Source organism: Ischnura elegans, chromosome 5 (assembly GCF_921293095.1).
Source record: "Ischnura elegans chromosome 5, ioIscEleg1.1, whole genome shotgun sequence".
Taxonomy (NCBI): domain Eukaryota; kingdom Metazoa; phylum Arthropoda; class Insecta; order Odonata; family Coenagrionidae; genus Ischnura; species Ischnura elegans.
In genome coordinates, this window is record NC_060250.1 from 134,636,972 (window position 1) to 134,655,071 (window position 18,100).

At 37.3% G+C, this 18,100-nt stretch overlaps 1 protein-coding gene across 1 annotated transcript; it reads left to right on the top strand.

The window, feature by feature from the left end:
* The first annotated feature begins 7,223 nt into the window (after positions 1-7,223).
* On the top strand, positions 7,224-17,286 carry LOC124159599. Its single transcript, XM_046535524.1, has 3 exons — positions 7,224-7,491; positions 11,042-11,175; positions 16,911-17,286. The coding sequence occupies exons 1-3, from the start codon at positions 7,387-7,389 to the stop codon at positions 17,053-17,055; spliced, it is 384 nt and encodes a 127-aa protein (XP_046391480.1). The 5' UTR covers positions 7,224-7,386; the 3' UTR covers positions 17,056-17,286.
* Positions 17,287-18,100: the final 814 nt, after the last annotated feature.

Here is an 18,100-nt window from a genome sequence, read left to right on the forward strand (position 1 = left end):
CAGAGTTTCACCATTTCATTGGTTTTACGAATACGAATTCACAGCAAAACAGTCTGCACACAATTCACATGTGAGATCGCGAATCGGTTCCGCTGCCAACACACACACAAGCTACAACGTATTTTAATAACATAGGTAAATCCACAAACGATATACTAGCATATACCATAAAATATAGTGGGAAACAGGCAAATACAATTATCAAAAACTGGAAGTCACTACCATTCTTATATACACACACAGCTTTGATCTTGAAAGCTCGATTGTGAAATGTCATATCTAGGGTGAACAACGGAGGTGAACACGCCACTGACAATTTTCACATTACTGTCAGACATTTATAGATAGCATGATAGAACTTTTTACAATTCAATCAGGATGATACACTGATAATTACTCTTGGCCGATATTTTTCAACCTTGTATAACTTTGTGCATTACAACTACCGGCCCTGTGATTATTATCAGTAGATTAATGGGAGTTGTCACGTTGAAAATAACAGTATTTTGGCACAAAGGGGGTTCGTAGAAATCTCCAAGCAGCGAGCAAAAGTTGCATTGACTAGAATTCACCTTATTATACAAGCACAGGCAATCCTAAACGATAAATTTACCGGTACCTACAAAGAAATGGACTAAGATATTGTATATAAAAGCATAGCGGACATTAGAAAACATCAAAATTGTTCTAATTACATGAATGAATGAGATGACGTCGATAACATCAACTTACAATTAACGTATTCCACTCCAACGACCGACAAACTCCTACAACAATGTTATTCAGGTATTGCAAAAGTTTTTATTTAACCGCTCCAGTTTCATATCTTATTTTTAATATCAAAATCGTAAATAATACAAGCTATGAGGGCTTCCGAGCCCTTATCGTGGGATATTTTGCTTTAAATCGAAAATAATCAACACGTCTCACGAAAGAAGCTCTCACAACTGCTGGAAACTATTACAAAAAATCACAACAATTGCTTCGTTTGATGTTTCGGCACAAATGACGTAATCGAGGCTTCGTCGACAGTGGCTTTGGGGGTGAGGGAGTTTTTGGCGCGCTTTAAAATTCTTTATATCATTGAATATCTCACGAAGGAAAACTCAGATTCACAGGCGGTTTTTTTGTTGAATTGAGAAAATAATTTTCTGTCCTCTTGTGAAATGAAAAAAAAAATATTCAAGTTCCCCATTTCTTTTTTTCGCGACGCAGTGCGTTGCAACCTAGGAACATAGCGATGTTCCAATATAATGTTGTCCGTGCTCCGTGATATCTGTTCGTAGTAGCTTGAGCTTCCGTGTCTCCAGTGGCTCCATGACTAATAAATGCGTGCGAAATCTGTTTTGTAGTCAGGTGTTCGCTCGTTTCGCCAGTTTTTGATGAATCGGGGGGTTTAACTTTGTATGTTACTAATTTCTCGAATTCAATCTCACTGCTACGAATCCCAAACTTTTGTCACCAATACGAGGCGCGATTGCAAATAGCTGCTGTCTTTCAATTATCCATCCGCGATCCTTCGCATAACACGCTTGACGAATCATAGCTTCTCGAGGGCGGTACCGATAAAAAATGTTTTATATTTTATCCCAACGACAGGTTTGAAGATATCGATCAACTCCCCCTGATATTTGACTTCAGCTGGTGATTTTATATTTGCTATATCCGCGACGATGATTATATGGAGGAATAAAAACAAATGACGCGATGTAAAGAAGGAAACTATGAAAAGGAGTTCGAAGTGAATGCCCCTGAAGCCGTCAAAATAGAGTGGGTAATGCCAAAGCAATTTTGTGATAATATAAAGTGCTGAAGTTAATTCAAAGCGCGTGTTTATGACCACGGCAATATTGGCTAATTCACATATTATTAGAGCATTGACCAACGAAAGGCAAATAATTTGTTGAACGCGATTTGAGTCGTAGTATGGGTACTGGTCTTTATGTATCAGGGTGAAATGTGCGTCCTCTCAAATTGGGCAAATGGGCATCTAAATGGCCTTTCCAATACACAGTCTCATTCCCTTCCTCCATCAATGAAAACTCAATGAAAACATCGATCTCAGGGCTTAATCCCAGGCAACAAATGCAAAACACTTCCTATGCCCACACCTGAGGCTATGATCCCAGTCTTCCAACAACTGTCTCTTAAGTTTTTTCTCTTCTATGAGTTCACCTTTGGTCTGCCGGGTCTTGTATCTTCTTCTAGTTTTAATAATCTTTACATTTAAATAGAATGGCGTGAATACGAAAAAGTTATAAAAACTATTTTAAAAATTAATAATTACGCCTATTTCCCCAATAAAAATAAAATGAAAGGTAAAAAAAACGAAAAATGTAATCAAATTATAATTTGTATGTAATACAAACATTTAAAAATTAAAAACTACATTCTGAACTTCAATTTTTATAATATAAATTGTGTGTTATTCACTGGAGATATGATATATGCCCAAATGTGTGCATTTTGCGAGAAATTATGATCGTGTTGCTTATGAAATTATTTGGTTGGCTCTTAAGAAGTATCCAATTGCAAAAAGACTACATTTTTAATTTTTTTGATTGGTTCCCGAGTTTTTGTGGTGAGTAATGTGGCTATGTATATGCCGAGCCATGCATAATTTAGGCTCATTGAATTTGGCATCATGCATGAGTCGAAATCTCTATAGTCATGTATTAGGTAGCCAATGCGTCATTATACTAATTAAGAATTAACTATTCCTCTTCTGACGTTTTCTGAAATTGCGTGACTTTGCGTATCAATTCTCTAATTACGTCTCTGCGGCGCGAAAATTTCGTAATTTCTTATTATAGGGAAGTTTTAGACAGAAGGGCAACTTGAATCAACAATAATTTAATTTAATTTTCAATTTATTTCCAACTCCCACGTAAACAGCACCCAAAGGCCTTTACGACGGAGGATTAACAAAACAACATTAACATACATGCCCTGGATGAGGACCACCAACCGAGGCAGGATTCGAACCCATGACCTTCGGTTTGGCAAGTAAGAACTCTACCCCACCGCCACCGAGGCTGGCAGATAATTGTAGTACTTGTGCATTTCTCTTAGAAACGTTTGCATTCCATTTCCACGTTAATGTCAGCTAGAGAAGCTTTTTCTGCTTCGAGGGTTTGTTAAAGGACGTGTATTTTCGCATTTCTTAAAGTTAATGTTGCATTTGCTTCCGTCAAATGATATGTAGTCCAGGAAATGAAGCTCATAAAAGTGAAAAACCTTGCAATTTTTTCAAACTGAATCGATTTGCACCAAAATTTGGGATTAGACTAATTATACCCCCTACTTCAAAATCTATATTATGCCGAAGGGCGCTTTTTATTTTTTAGGGGTGAAAACTACCCCTAAAACCTGGAAGTTAAAAAATTATTTTTTAAAGCTAAATACGTGTAAAATTTAGTTTAAATTATATGTACAATTATTTTTTTGTTTGGAAAATAATTTTAAGGTGTTTCAACCCATAATAATTAACCCTTATTGGGGGTTTATGTAAAAAAGAATTTTCAAACTGAATCGATTTGCATAAAAATTTGTGTTTATACTAATCATACCTCCTTTAAAAATTTTTTCAAACAGAATCGATTTGCATAAATATTTGGGATTAGACTAATCATACCCTCTTCTTCAAAATCTATATTATTCGGAAGGGCGCCTTTTATTTTTTAGGGGTGAAAACTACCCCTTAAAGCTGAAACTTAAAAAATTATTTTTTAAAGCTAAATACGAGTAAAATTTAGTTTAAATTATTTGTATAATTATTTTTTTTGTTTGGAAAATAATTTTAAGGCGTTTCAACCCATAATAATCAACCCTTATTGGGGGTTAATGCAAAAAAAATTATTTACCCTAAAAATAAAAATTATTTATCACATTGTATCTTCTTATTCACTTTCTTACTCCTTTTATTATGTATTCACTTTTTTCTCTCATGATTTTAATTACAGCACAGAAAAGATATAACAATTGGATAAACAGAACAAACTTCGCCATGGTGACATAAACAAATAAATGCACATTTATGTAGACATTACATGAAACACAATCAAACGGAGACTGTATGGCTTCCAGTCTTCCCCCCACATGCATGCTCACAGGTCACTGTGAGCGAGAGCACACATACTCACATATGTGTATCTATACATACATCTTATGGGTATGTGTGTTTATTTTGTAGCAAATTTGAGTGTATCGTTAGCTTCTAACGTAAAGTACACAAAGTATATGCTGATTATGAGGAATATTATGCTCTGAATTGTGGATTTCGAATTTATCGAAAATAAATTTGATTGGTATTTCACACATAGCTCCTTTATTTTTTATGATAGAAAGTTCATTTAAATTGTATTTTGTAGAGTTTTTACTGACTACAAGTTCATGTGAATTAATTTTTTTTCGAGTCATTAATTTTGAAAGGGGAGGGATTTAAGGGTTTAAATAAGGTGGAGCTCCCTTGGAAATAGAGGTTTTAACTATCAATATCTCACCAAATATTTATTGTATAGAAAATTAAAACACATCAAAATATTTAAAAATAAAAAAGCTACAATTTATTACTCCTGCATTTTTTTCATATCTCTAGTTTTTTTGGAGTTATTTTGAAAAAAAGAGCATTTTTAACGAAATTGTAGAAAATGACTTCACTTTTTCCTCCATTTTTTCAAAATTTAGCGTTGTAAATTAAAATAACTTCTAGGATCAATTAACAATACTTAAATAAAGAGAAATACTGAAGGGCATTGATCAATTTTGTCTAGTGTGGTAATACGGTGTGGTTTTCAGTGATTTTTTCGTACAAAAAAGTAGGGACTGATCTTATTTTTAATCATAACTTGCTCAAATTTCATGATAAAAAATAATTTTTCTCATTATAAGAAAGTTTTTTAAAAACACTTTTAAACAGATCACATAATTTTTCCCCGAAAATTACATTTTTCCCGCTATTTGGTATTGAATGTTTCAAATTTAGCGTATGAAAACAATAGATAACCATCAACAAGTTGTAGCTCGGTCGGAATTGGTCATAAAGGAAATATAAAACAAGATTTGTATTTAATTTTGTACAAGCTACAGTTTTGTAATTCACAATTTCCTAATAAAATTAATACTTTTCAAGTTATTTGCCTATAATCGATTAAAATCGTTGATTTTTCCGTCAAAAAACTGTTACTTTCATTCGCAAATAACTCGAAAAATATTAATTTTACGCAAAAAATGGTAGGAACATTTTATTCTTAAAATTCATTTTTCTATCGATTCCTCTGGTCAAAATATAATTAAAATTTTCCACCCCCGAGATGGGGTGGAAACCACCCCCAGGGTAAAATCGCCCGTCGGCATGATATAGATTTTGATTCTTGGTATATGCCCTACTTATTGTGAAAATTTCAAGAAAATCGATTCAGTTTGAAAAAATTGCAAGCCAAAACGCTTCATTTCCTGGACTAATGATTAAATGCTAAAATACAACCATGAAAGGTGGTGTCTGTCCTCGCCTCCTGTTCGAGTCCCACCTGAGTGGGTTTTTCACCACTCATTTGGTTTCTTTTTGGTGCGTGAAATTCTGTTGGCCCGTACATCCGAAGAACCAACTGCGCCCTCAGGGACAACACGGACAACGGATAACCGACCGGAATAATAGCAAATAAAGAATTGATGGCGAGCTATTTTCACAGCCCTCATTAGCTTATAATTATCACCTTGGAATGCCGAGGAATAGGACATGATTATCACAAAAATACGCGTAAAGTAACGGAAAACTCACGCCCGTCATAACTCTCAGTAATGTGACTCTTGAGTCGTCAAAATAAAGTCCCGCTCAGATGAATGAGAGCACTCAATATGGTCGGCAGGGAACGCATCTCACGGGAACACAGCGAAGAAATACGAGGGAGAGAAAAGAACGGCAGGGAAATGAAGGATTCTACATCTACATCTAGATCTACATAATACCCCGCAAGCCGCCTAAAAGGCGTGTGGCAGGGGGTGTTAGGACACCAGCCGTTTACAGCTAAAAAAAAAAAATTAAGTGCTCAAATGAAGTTGGGACTAGCGTTTATTGAAGTCCTTTATGGTTTGGGGGAAAAACGAATTCGCATATCTATCCGTTCGGCAAAACATCTCTCTTAATTTATCACTTCTATCGCACCTGGAAATATAGTGTGGCTTTAATATTATGTTCTCTGTGTCGCTCTTAAAGATATCCATTCTCAATTGTTCAAGCAATCTAAGCCTAGCGCGCAGCCTCCGAGTCTCCAACGGCTCCCAGCCTAATTCACTTAACATCTGGGTAACACTGTCTGTACGCCCGTAGCGGTTTTTGACGAAACGCGCAGCCTTCCTTTGAATTTTATTCAGTTCGCGGATTAAGTCTTTCTGCACCGGATCCCATACACTCGCTGCATATTCAAGGTGCGTTCGGACGAGAGCGAAATAGCACCTTTCCTTTACTTTCTCATCCGAAAATCTTCCCACAATACGCTTGACGAATCCTAATTTCTTCAGGGCTGTGCCGCAAATATTCTTTGTATGTGTTCCCCACGTGAGGTTCGAGGTTATCGTAACTCCCAGGTATTTCACTTCGTCTGTTGCCTTTACATTAATGCCATCCACTGCATAAACATGGTTAGAGTTGGACGAATTCCGCAAGAAATGTACCGCCATGCATTTGCTCAGATTAAGTTTGAGACCCCACTCTTGGCTCCACAAATGAACGTTGTTTAGGTCAGATGATAGAATTTCATAGTCAGAGTGATCACTAATTTCGCGATAGATGACAGCGTCGTCAGCAAATAAACGTATTTCACTGCTAATGCGGGAGCAGATTAAATGCTACCATTGAACTACTGTCATTGAGAGCGCCGAAATGTCCCCATAGTTGTCCTTCCAAGTGTCTAAAATGTCCTATAAGCTATTAAGAAAAATCGTTCCACATTGTTCTAATAAGAGAAAAAATAATAGGCAGATGCACGGATTTTGAGGGGAATAATGAGCTATGACATGACGCTTGGGAAAGGGAGTATTGCTGAGTATTACAAATCATCAGGACAGTGGGGTTGCATTGCGTGAATGGCGTAGTAGGGGGGGGGGGAGTCTGTGCTGGCATTGCCATGGCAACGACTCCGTCACGGAGGAGAGCGGAGCCGTCCAGTGGGATGGGAGGACCTCCCCCCCCCCCAACCGCGTGCGTGTCTATATAAACGCAGCCGCCCTCTCACGTGCATCAGTCGCAAGTCCACCAAGACAGCACTCACTCGTGAGCCAGCATCTTGAGTTAGAGTAAGATCCAGAGAGATCAGCATCAGTAGTAGACATCCAGAGTGCAGGCTGACAAGGAAGGAGAAACACGTGAAGGAGGGAAGAAGAAGAAGAATGGCCGCTTTGCTGTCGCCTCTGCTCCTTTTGCCGATGCTTTTCCTGCTGGCCGCCACCGCACCTCCCCGCACCATCGAACCACCTGCTGCACCCGCTGCTCACGTGAGTGTCGTACCATCGGCTAAACACTAATTGTTCTACCATCTATAATTTTCTCCTTTGGAAATTGAAACTAGCGTCATTTGATACGGCATTTTTGCTTAATGTTAATTGTTGAGGTGTTGCCAGGGAAAAATATATTCGTCCAGAATCAAAGGTTTTCATGAGGAGCTTGCCCTGACACACTGGCGTCAATCTCCACTCACATGAGCCGGCCATGAGTCCGCGACAAATGGCCGAGAAACATACCACGAGTGGGCCTCTGAGGTGAAATAATAAAAGGTGTGACGTCAACGGTTGATGATGAGTTGAGTGTATATGTGAAGGGGCGTGCTATCTGTGTATGCCTCATGATTCATGAGGAGGGTTTTTTCTTAGCGCACGAAATGGTTCACATTGAAAAAGCCCATCAGGTGCGAATACACAAAAACAGACGTGTGGCGAGGGTTGTCACGGCAACGGCCGATGAAAAATAATTTAGGTGGAGGACTAGTGAATTAAACAAGGCATTTATTTGAGTCTGCTATTGTTCTGGAAAAAACGATTTCTAAAGCTACTCTTTCAACAAAATTTCTCTCTTGTTTTAGCGTTTCTGTCGATCCCCGAGACATGCTGGTCTTTATAGATGATGATATTCTCCGTGTCTCCATGAAAGACATCTGTTATTTGAGAGCTCCGGCAATCAAAGCCTAGACAGCAAGAAGACAGCGATTTTTAAGCGGCTCCCAGCTTAATTATTGGAAAAGCGATATTATTGTTTGCTGAATTACAAGGATTTCCTTTCTATTTGATTGAGAGCTGGAATGGAATCTTTCGGTGCAGGATCCCACATTCTATTGGTGATGAGGGCTCTTTCACTTTTTAATCCGAATACCTTGCCAACTATTCAGTCAACATTTTAAGTCCTGGCAACTAATAACAGTCTGCCTACATACACGACGATCCCTCGATTTCAACTGCATGCGCACTGCATTACAGCCTCATATTACAAGTTACTCTCCCATGAATACTTTCTATTTCTATCAACTTCTTCCAGTTTTAATAATTTTAACTGTTGAATAGTGTTAATTAAATATGAAAAAAAGAAATGAAAGAAAATTGAAAATGACAAAGTTTGCTATTAGCAGAAAAGGAAAGAATAATAAAAAAAACAAATACAAAAGAAAAAATGTAGTAACATTTTTAAAAGAGAACCTGTTTGCATTTCTAAAAAGTGTACTAATTTATGTTCAGAAAAAAATTAATTCAAAGTTACCTGCTAACGCAAACAATTGCGCCCCGAAATGCATTCAAAAGCGAAGTGGTTGGTTTGGGCGCACATTGTTGATCATATTGTGGACGGGATTCCGCCTTGTCTACTAATTTCGAATATTCACTCTACGCTTCCTCATACAATACAACCTCACAGTCAATCTTTCAACGAAGTTGTTAGCTTGCTCCCATTGTTGCAATATTATATCATAGATTTGATTTTTTTTCTCTTCTTATCTTGACCTCGATTATTACATTATAAAATAGGAATTTATGACATTTTTAGGATACATTTTATCATAGATTTTAACCTACCAACCTTTTTTTATTCATCGTATATGGAGTTGAACAAGAAATTATCCTCGGAAAAAACCACAACCGTATAGGAAGTTTGTTGTGTCGATAGTGCTGTCATTTCATCCTGAGCCAAATTGAGTGAACTCTAAAGCATCATGCAGTCATTTCTCTACATTTGATGGCTAAGAGCAGGGTTTTTAGCAGCAGACATATTTGGGCTTCAAATCATCCCATTCCTTTCCCTTCTTTGAGTGAGATTTTTCTCCCGAATTCCAATAGCTCTCCAACGTGTGTGGGGCCACCTTTTAGGATTCCTTCGTCAAATGAATCCCTACATCTTGAGTTTTTCGCTCATAATTCTTTTTCCGATTGGGGTCATTCACTCAGATCCAGAAGCAAAATAAATTGAAAGAACAAGGTCGAGGGGAGGCGACAAATAAAATTCCGGCCATTCTCTCTTTTTAAGTTTGAAATTAAGGATCGAGAGAATGGCCGCCCTCTTGGCGGGAGTTGGTGATGTCATTTGAGCTCGGGTTCATTTACTCCTTCAGAAGGAATCGATTGCGTGAAAAACAAAGAAAAAAATGAGATGTGTGACGCCTAAGAGAATGAGAGAAACGGAGTTCGTGACGCCATCAACTCATCTGCGGAATGGCCAAGTTGGAGATTTTTCTCCAGTGAATGATAGACCGAAAATCGGATTACTAGTTTCAAACTCTCGCTAACGACAAATTAAAAAAATCAAATTATTATCCATTGTGAACTGTTTTCCGCAACGGATATATCTAGTTTAAAAAATAATACTTCATAACTTAACGGGGGGTATTCCTAAAATTATGTAGTTACATGACTATAATTATATTTTTGTAGTTGCAAAGCAATGCATTGACCGGGATAAAATTTATAAATTCATTTCATATACGCTATCACTTGAAGTAAGCCGTCACAAGATGTGCCGTTTTCCTTTAAATCCATTACGTGGTTACAGAAATGTTTCTTTCGGAAAATTGTCAGCCTTGGGCGCCATTTTCTTTTTTTGCGTCGAATATCTCTTTACTTACTCGCCATGAAGTCGCAAGTAGCCAACCAGCCACATACGAGTTGAAGAGGGAAGGAAAAAACTTATCATTTAATCTGCTCATCAAAAATCTGAACCATCTCGATTTTTTGGAGTAACAAAATTCCAATTGCAGCCTAATAACTTCGGAGAAAAATTTGTTCGACATCTTGCGGATGTTTATTTTCATCAGCGCATCAAATTCAATTGTTTTTAGCGTTTACATTTCCTTCCTCAGGCGCCAGAATACAGGGACTCTCCGTTTTCCGTATTAATGCAAAATCGAATTACAATGTTAACATGTAGCCTGTTCTGCCAAAATATTAGTTCGGCCGTCGTGGAGCATATGGAAATCGATGACTTTAGGGAGGGCTCTCCACTCCCCAAATATCGTATTCTCAATTCTCTACTTAAAAGTGGTCGGCAAGGCATAATTTGGAATGTTATTAAAGTAGTAAATTATTGTAAAGAGATCCTAAATGTCTATGAAAATATAATTTTGTAGTATATTATTTAGTTCTGTAGGAATCCGAGATTTTTCAATTTATTGCTTTGTTTATCGGGGTTTATTGCACGTGCATTCCTCCCAATACATTGAATATTAAGTTTGAAAACTCGCTGTTACGAATGTATATCAAGCTATTTTGTCTCAGTCGCTGAATGTAGTTTCAATATTTCATATAAGTTTTTTTCTGACGTTTATTGTTGTTTTTGTTATGACGATTGTTAATTGGTCTTTTTTCAATTATATTCGATACATTGTGTCGTGTAAGTAAAAGTGAATTCTGTTGTAAAATGATTAGTAAATCTTAGTGATCTTAGGGATATAATCCAGGGCGAATGAATATTATGTCATTATTATGAACGTAGCGGATTAATGATTCAGTTTCGTTTAAATTCTCTAAATATATGGTCGTCGTTTAATGTTGTTGTGTCTTTGTGTTTCAGGCGTCGCCAGCCGAGAGCACCACTATCGACACGGTGAGAGTGGGCGGAACTAAGGTGTGCCACAACAGCACTCCGTGCGGCTGGGCCGTGTACAACGGGTACTCCAGGACGATGCTTTACTTCGTGCAAAACACGTAAGTGCCCTGCTCGCAATCTCTACCGAAAGTCAAGGCGGATGATCATCAAAAGTGGTCATTTTTTGGATTTTACGTATTTTAACCGCCTTCTGCTGTTCCGATCTAACGCATTTGAAATTAATATTGGCCCTTTCATGCAAATGTCAACCTAACTTTTAAGAATTTTAAATATTTGCTTCGAGTTGTTACTTTTATGTGATCACAATGACTGTGAAGAGTTTCTCTAAAATTGGACGAAAACTTCTTCGTCCACATGTGGAAATTATAAGTTGCGGCCTGTGCTCCAGGAACTGCTCACACGTATCGCGAATGGGGAAAACTTTCATGTAAGCTATTGTTCATTAGCATTTCCATTGACGGGTGGATTGGCGGTGCCTCCTGTCTTCCCTATTTTAGGGTTTGCAGGGATTGAAGGTCTTCCCTATGCTAGGGTTTGCTACCGTTTCTAATGCCGTCAGCGTATGTTTTTCTCGACTCGCCTGCCATGTAGGCCACCCAACTATCACCGCCCTTCGCAAGTTAACCATTTACCGTCGCTCTAACTCTTGAAGGCCTGGTTGAGATAAAAGCAGCCATAAATGCAAGTTGCAATTGACGAAAAAAACATCTAAAGTTTCGGGGCGTTGATAGAAATAAATAAATAGTGTGGACTGGACGCCATCTAGCATTTTTTAGCAGAACTACAACTGCGAACTGCCATAGCACATCAGATACAATTTAAAATTGAATCGGACTGTGTGTTCTGATTCATTTATTCATCGATTCAATCCAAATCAAATTCATCCATTCAATGTAATATCCACGTTATTGAAGTGAAAACTTCTTATGGCGCGTTAGGCACTTTTTCAGATGGGTAAAAACTCTGAACTCTCGTGATCGTCTCCTCAGAATCGTCTTCGCCTCGAAGGTGAGGGAAAGAAAGATTTTTGAATTTGCTCTTACCTCAGGTATGAAAATATATTCTGAAGCAGACACGGTCGCTACGTGTACTGTTGATAATAGTTAGTCGATTTTGTTCATAGCAATAGTTATAAACAATATTTTCTTGAACGACTATTTACTTGGCTTTTCTGATTTTATATTCCTACTAGCTGACCCGGCGAACTTCGTACCGCCTAACATTCAATGAACTTATAGTTTAGTTGCACCATTTATAAATAAAGAGCGGCTTTATCGTTTTAATCACATTTGATTTATTATAAATTAAATGAGAAAATATTGATGAAATAAAAACTATACGCATTCAGTTGTTGGCTATTTGTGTTATTAACCGTAAAAAAATGTTTTTAGGTCTAAGTCCGTCGCGTAAACTTGGTTCGTTCACGGGGCAGGTTAACGCAACGCTAGACCGACGCTTGACTGATGCTCAAAATAGTGTAAGAAAAGCCCCTATGAAGCAGCATTCGTATCAAATGACTTTAGGCGCGCCAGTTATAATATCTCTGTTTGGAAAAAATGCACTGCGTAAACGCACCACGGTGTGCCCTACACATTTGAGTTTAATGTCTTGCGTCAAGCGCCTTCTGATAAACAAAAGTTTTTGTTTTGTTATCAGGCGCAAGATAAAGCGAATGAAGCTAAATAAAAATAGCAAAGCGAAGCAGGGACGCAGCGATGGGGGTTTTTGGGGGTTAAAAGCCCCCCAAAAGCTCAGAGAATCTTTTTATAAAACATTTGTTTATTAATATTAGGGGGACGGATGAGTCACAAAATATTTAACTGTTCACACAGCCGCAAAACCTACCATTTTGAACCTTTTATCCTAAAAAATGTCTGGGGAGGGCCCCCACACCTCTCGCTTACCTTGGCGAGTTTTCTATACCCTACAGACCCGCCACACAGTGGGGCCAAACCCCACTTTAGACGGACAAAAGTCAAAAACTTTTACTAACACCCCTAAAATATTCATATATATGTTTTAGAGACCGCTTTAATGAAATCCAACATTAAGTTTTCAATTTTTTTCAATTTTATTACTTTTAGAATTTGAAAAGTAACTTGATTAGTTGTAAAAATAGATTAATTATAAAAATTTGAAATACTAAAAATAAAAAAGTTTACATTAATAATCCTAGTGGTCAGAAAAAATCTGATATAAAATTCGCAACATTATTTTAGCAATATCTTTGAAAAAACCTTCATGCTTAATAGGAAAATGAAGATTTGCTCTTAAGTTTGCATGTACCATTTTCCAATACACAAAGAAAGAAAATACTGCATTGAAGAGGTAGTTTTAACTTTCAAAAATAAAATACAATAGAATATGGTTTATTGCGCGTAGAGAGTGAAAAAGTACTAAATTGGCATTCCGGAATCGAATAAGTACACCTCAGTTGAACGGAAATAACCTTTTCGAGCACTTCATTCACGACAGGGTGGGAGCCTCGGGAATGGCCTCTTTACATTTCAAAAGTCTCAGCCCTTGTGTACAAAACTTCACCGCTTGTATCTATGAGTAGACAATATATATAACGCATGCAAATTTGATTTATTACAAAATAATAATATCCTAATGGACACTGTTTATATTATAGTTTACCCGTTGCTATGCGGCCATTGCGGCCGGATGGATTCCCTTTCGGCTTGTCATGCATAGCTAATCTTTTATCATAAAACTCTTTTTGCAACTCGATGGCAGTTGATTTATTTTGCATTATTTTGCTCATTCTTCAATTAATAATATATCTAAAAATCACGTTACGATTCCGTCCGATTATATAACTTTTCTCTAATTAAATAAAACTTTTCATCGTGAAAAATCAACGACGTTCCATTCATGATAATTAATTTCTCCAGGGCTATTTTCTCCAAAATATAAATAGTAAAAGCAAATTTATATTTTCAATACTCATTCCAATTGATTGAAAGTTAAAAAAATAAAATCAAAGGGACCAGTGTACCGTAATCATAGTTTAAAATCGACCGTCCATTTAGGCGTCTGCGACTCCGGAACCAGTGCTTCGCTTTTCTCTCACTTTGACACTTATTTCTGCGCGAAGGTGCACACATACCAACCCGTGAAATACACTGTTATGCAGTTCAAAAATCCTATTACCCAACCTAATATTTAAAAAACCCCATTTCAAACTTTCATTTTTGGACTTTTGTCCACTTAGGGGGTTTGGCCCCACTGTGCGCCAGTAATAGCTGCGCCTATCCTTAATTCCTAGCTGCGCCCTTGAAGCGAAGGAAGAAATACAGCGGATGGTTTACCGACTCGTAAACATACCACATATTATTTACCATGAGAAAATCATGGGTTTTCACTGACACATGAGAACAAACATCACAAAAACTGAAAGACTGGCCATGCGATTTGTTAATCGTTATCACGAATGCAACACGAATTCGAAATTGAATACGTTTAAGCTCAAAAGGGCATATAAGTTGGGATCATGGAATCTTCGAATTGAGAACTTCCTCATCTTTGAATTTTCCTTTGAGTATAGTGGCGTGAATCACTTTAATTATCAGTTTTTTTAATAACCAAACACGTTCCGTTGGATAGTTTTGGTTGGTTTAGGTTTCGAAAGATCATGAACACAGAGCCTACCTTTAGCTGTAAATCGTGCCGTGGTAAGCCAGGTGCGTCCAAGGACTTTAAATATTCAGATAGATAGTTGGTGACTTCGTCTTCGTTTATTACAAAGTTAAAAGATTTGAATTCATGCAGAGTACACGGACATTACCGATAATCAACAATTGCTTGGAGATTTGTTTACACACACGGTAGTTATGTGCTTGTTGACAACTCAATTCGAGCTGAGCTTACCTCTAATTCAATTATTTTAATACTATTTTAATATTACTTAAATATTTTTAAAATGTTTGAACATTTAAATTTTTTTAATATTGTTAAAAAGATCAGTCAATACAATAGTAAAAACGAAAAAAAAATCTTATTTTTTTGACCGTCTTAACAATCAACTCCTAAAAACATACCTCTAAGATAAAGTTGAATTTGTTTGTGAACTTTTCCTATTTTTTAATGTCCTATATGTTATCCGGGGCTGAGACGAATCCAAAGAGCCTAATGTCACTGAAATCGGTGCAGCCGTTCTCGAGTTATAAGTGTTCTAACTAACACGATTTTCGACTTTCTTTTATATATTCCTATTTTCTGATTTTATATTCCGGCAGACTGTTCTTAGTATTAAGTCGAAACTTGCAGGAAATGTATATTGTACATTTTATCAATACTGATTATTTGCTCTCAACTCAGTCAAGTAGACTCAGTCAAGCCAGTAAAGAAAGCCTGACCAAGTGCAGTCACTCCCCTTGTAATCGGGATAAAGTTAATTTTCTTTCACCAAAAATAATTTTATAGTTTTATCCAAATTTCATATGCAGCATTTCGATGGCTAAGTTCCAACAACACGTATATCAAAAATAGCAACTTTTCAGGAGAACAAAAAACGATTAATTTCTTTTACTTACTGGCTTGACTGAGTCTACGCTGTAGGCTCCCACCTCCCTAAGGGATCGTTTTGCCATTCGATAGGTGGGCGAGGTGTGGGAAGATTTTTTTCGCTTCAAGAGACAATATAAATTCTACTTATGCTCATCGCTTCGTCGAACGATGAACTTATCGAATGAAATAGATTTAGCGTAGTGTGCTTCAGAACTTCTGTTAGCCTTACATTACCTCGCGTTGGTGTAGTTTAAATGTTATTTAAAACGTTAAGTGCCGGATAATTACATTAAAATAACAATTCGTGATTGGATCTCTAAACTAAAAAATGCACTGTATGCCTTTTGCTAGTGGTCATAGCCTCTTCAACACAGTTGGTAACTATAGCTGTAAAAGTATTTGGTAATCAATTCTTATACGCGCCGCTGCAAACGAACACAAGAGGTAAGCATCAGTAAATCAAAAGAGGTCGAAAACTCATCGTGAAGATTTATCAATGGTTTAGAAAGGTCGGAGCAAAGCTCTTTACAAACAACCACGAAAAGTTGCATTAAATAAACGTTACATTACATAAAATTACATTACAATAGGAATGCGAGATCGGATATCTAAACTGAAATACAATGCACTGTTTGGACTAATAATGTCAAATGATGGACTTAAAAGCATGACAAGAAACAAAAGTACAATACATGCTGTTTATGCAAGACTTTTGAGTGGATTCCAGTCAAAATTGTTTGTTTCTTACTTCAGGTACCATACCTAATTACATTACGTTTATTTAGTAAAAAAATCTTCTTGTACATTTTTAGTTTGTGCACATTACCTGCATAAATAAAAATTGTGACAAATTTCAAATTAATGAAAATAATTAGTATAGTATTATTTTTACTTACTTATCATTTACTTACTTATTACTTATCAATTTTAAATGCCTACAAATTTATTTATTTTCAAATTATTATTTACGACTTTTTATATTTTTTTATATTTTCTGTTTCAATCAGCAATATTATTGCCATTTTTATTTTTTTCAATTTTTATAGCGATTTATTGATTCTTTGAAACTTCAAGTTTTATATTGTCTAGTTAGCGCTAATCATAATACGACTGTCTTCCACTTGACCTGGTGGTGGCTGAATATTCTGGTAAGCATAAAGTCTGTTCTTACACATAAGCTGACCAGAACTTTCAACCAGGAAAAGTCGAAGGCTGCTTCATCTCTTGGTTGGCGTTACCCAGATATTATAAAACTGGCTCTGAATGTGTCCGTGATATGAGGCGCTCTTGTTTATACCACGTCTTATTGTGTTCCGCGCAGGTGCGAGTGTTCACCTGGCCGCCAGTGCACCCGGGTCGAAGACGACCTGTCGGCACGTGCCTTCGTGTACCGCTGCACGCCCGCTGCCAACGAAGCCACGATCACGCCACCTTCATCGCCGCCGTCCACAGACCGCCGCCGATGACACGAAAATGACGCGCCACGTGCCAACCACGTGTTCTCGCCATTGTTGCGCTCTCTTCCGCCTGCAGCGCCTCTAGTGGTGGATGTGCGACACAGCGACGGAGATGAGGAAGGGGGGGTTCTTCGATGGCGTGTTTGAGGGCGACAGATGACTGTCATGCCTCTCAAGGCGAAAATATGTACGCATCTGACTGTCCCAATGCCTAATATTTATTTATCAATTATCCTATTATATTATCTATTTTATTTTTTTCCATTTTTCATCTGATCGTGCGGGATAGCTCTCTTATTCATTGTGTTCCATGATGAGTGTGTGTATAGATAGATCTAAGAGGGCTGTGAAGATAGCATTGGATCTACACTGTGGTATCTAATTTGAATGAAAAAGTCGTGGATTTTAACTTTAAAGGTATTAATACTTGTTTATTAGAACGGAATAATTTGTATGAATGAAGGCTCTCCTGGGGCGATTCCATGGGTTATGCTATTTTTCGGGAAGAAAGTTGTGTTCTGTAGCTCATGGTGGCCAACATTCTAACTCTCAGATCGATTATCGTCATCAGAGTCGATATAATTTTATTGCTGGAGTCTACAATAAAAAAAGTGTTATTCGCACCTGCTCACGGCACTGTTATTGCTGGTCGGTAATTGAATGATACCTGTTCTTCTCGCAGGTGGCAACACATGGCTCGATAGCCCAAATTTCAACTTTTACTCCACCGCGACGCTGTCATGGCCACTACTATGATCTAAATAAGGATTTAATCCTATTTTGATTTGGCGATGTACACTTTTCGTCCAATATGCCCAATTTATCGTCGTTGTTACCCCAGAACTGATAAAAATGGAATTATGACGAATCCTCCTCAAGCGAAGAAAATAAATTGCGCATCTAGCCATCTTGAGGAGGATTCCCAACGTTTCGCCACATATGAATACATAGGAAATCACTCCAATTTCAAATATTTTCTCGGCTCATGTAGTTTGTAGAGAATTCCCGACTTGATTGACGCATTCCTTGAACATATTAAGCGGTTTTATTTTCA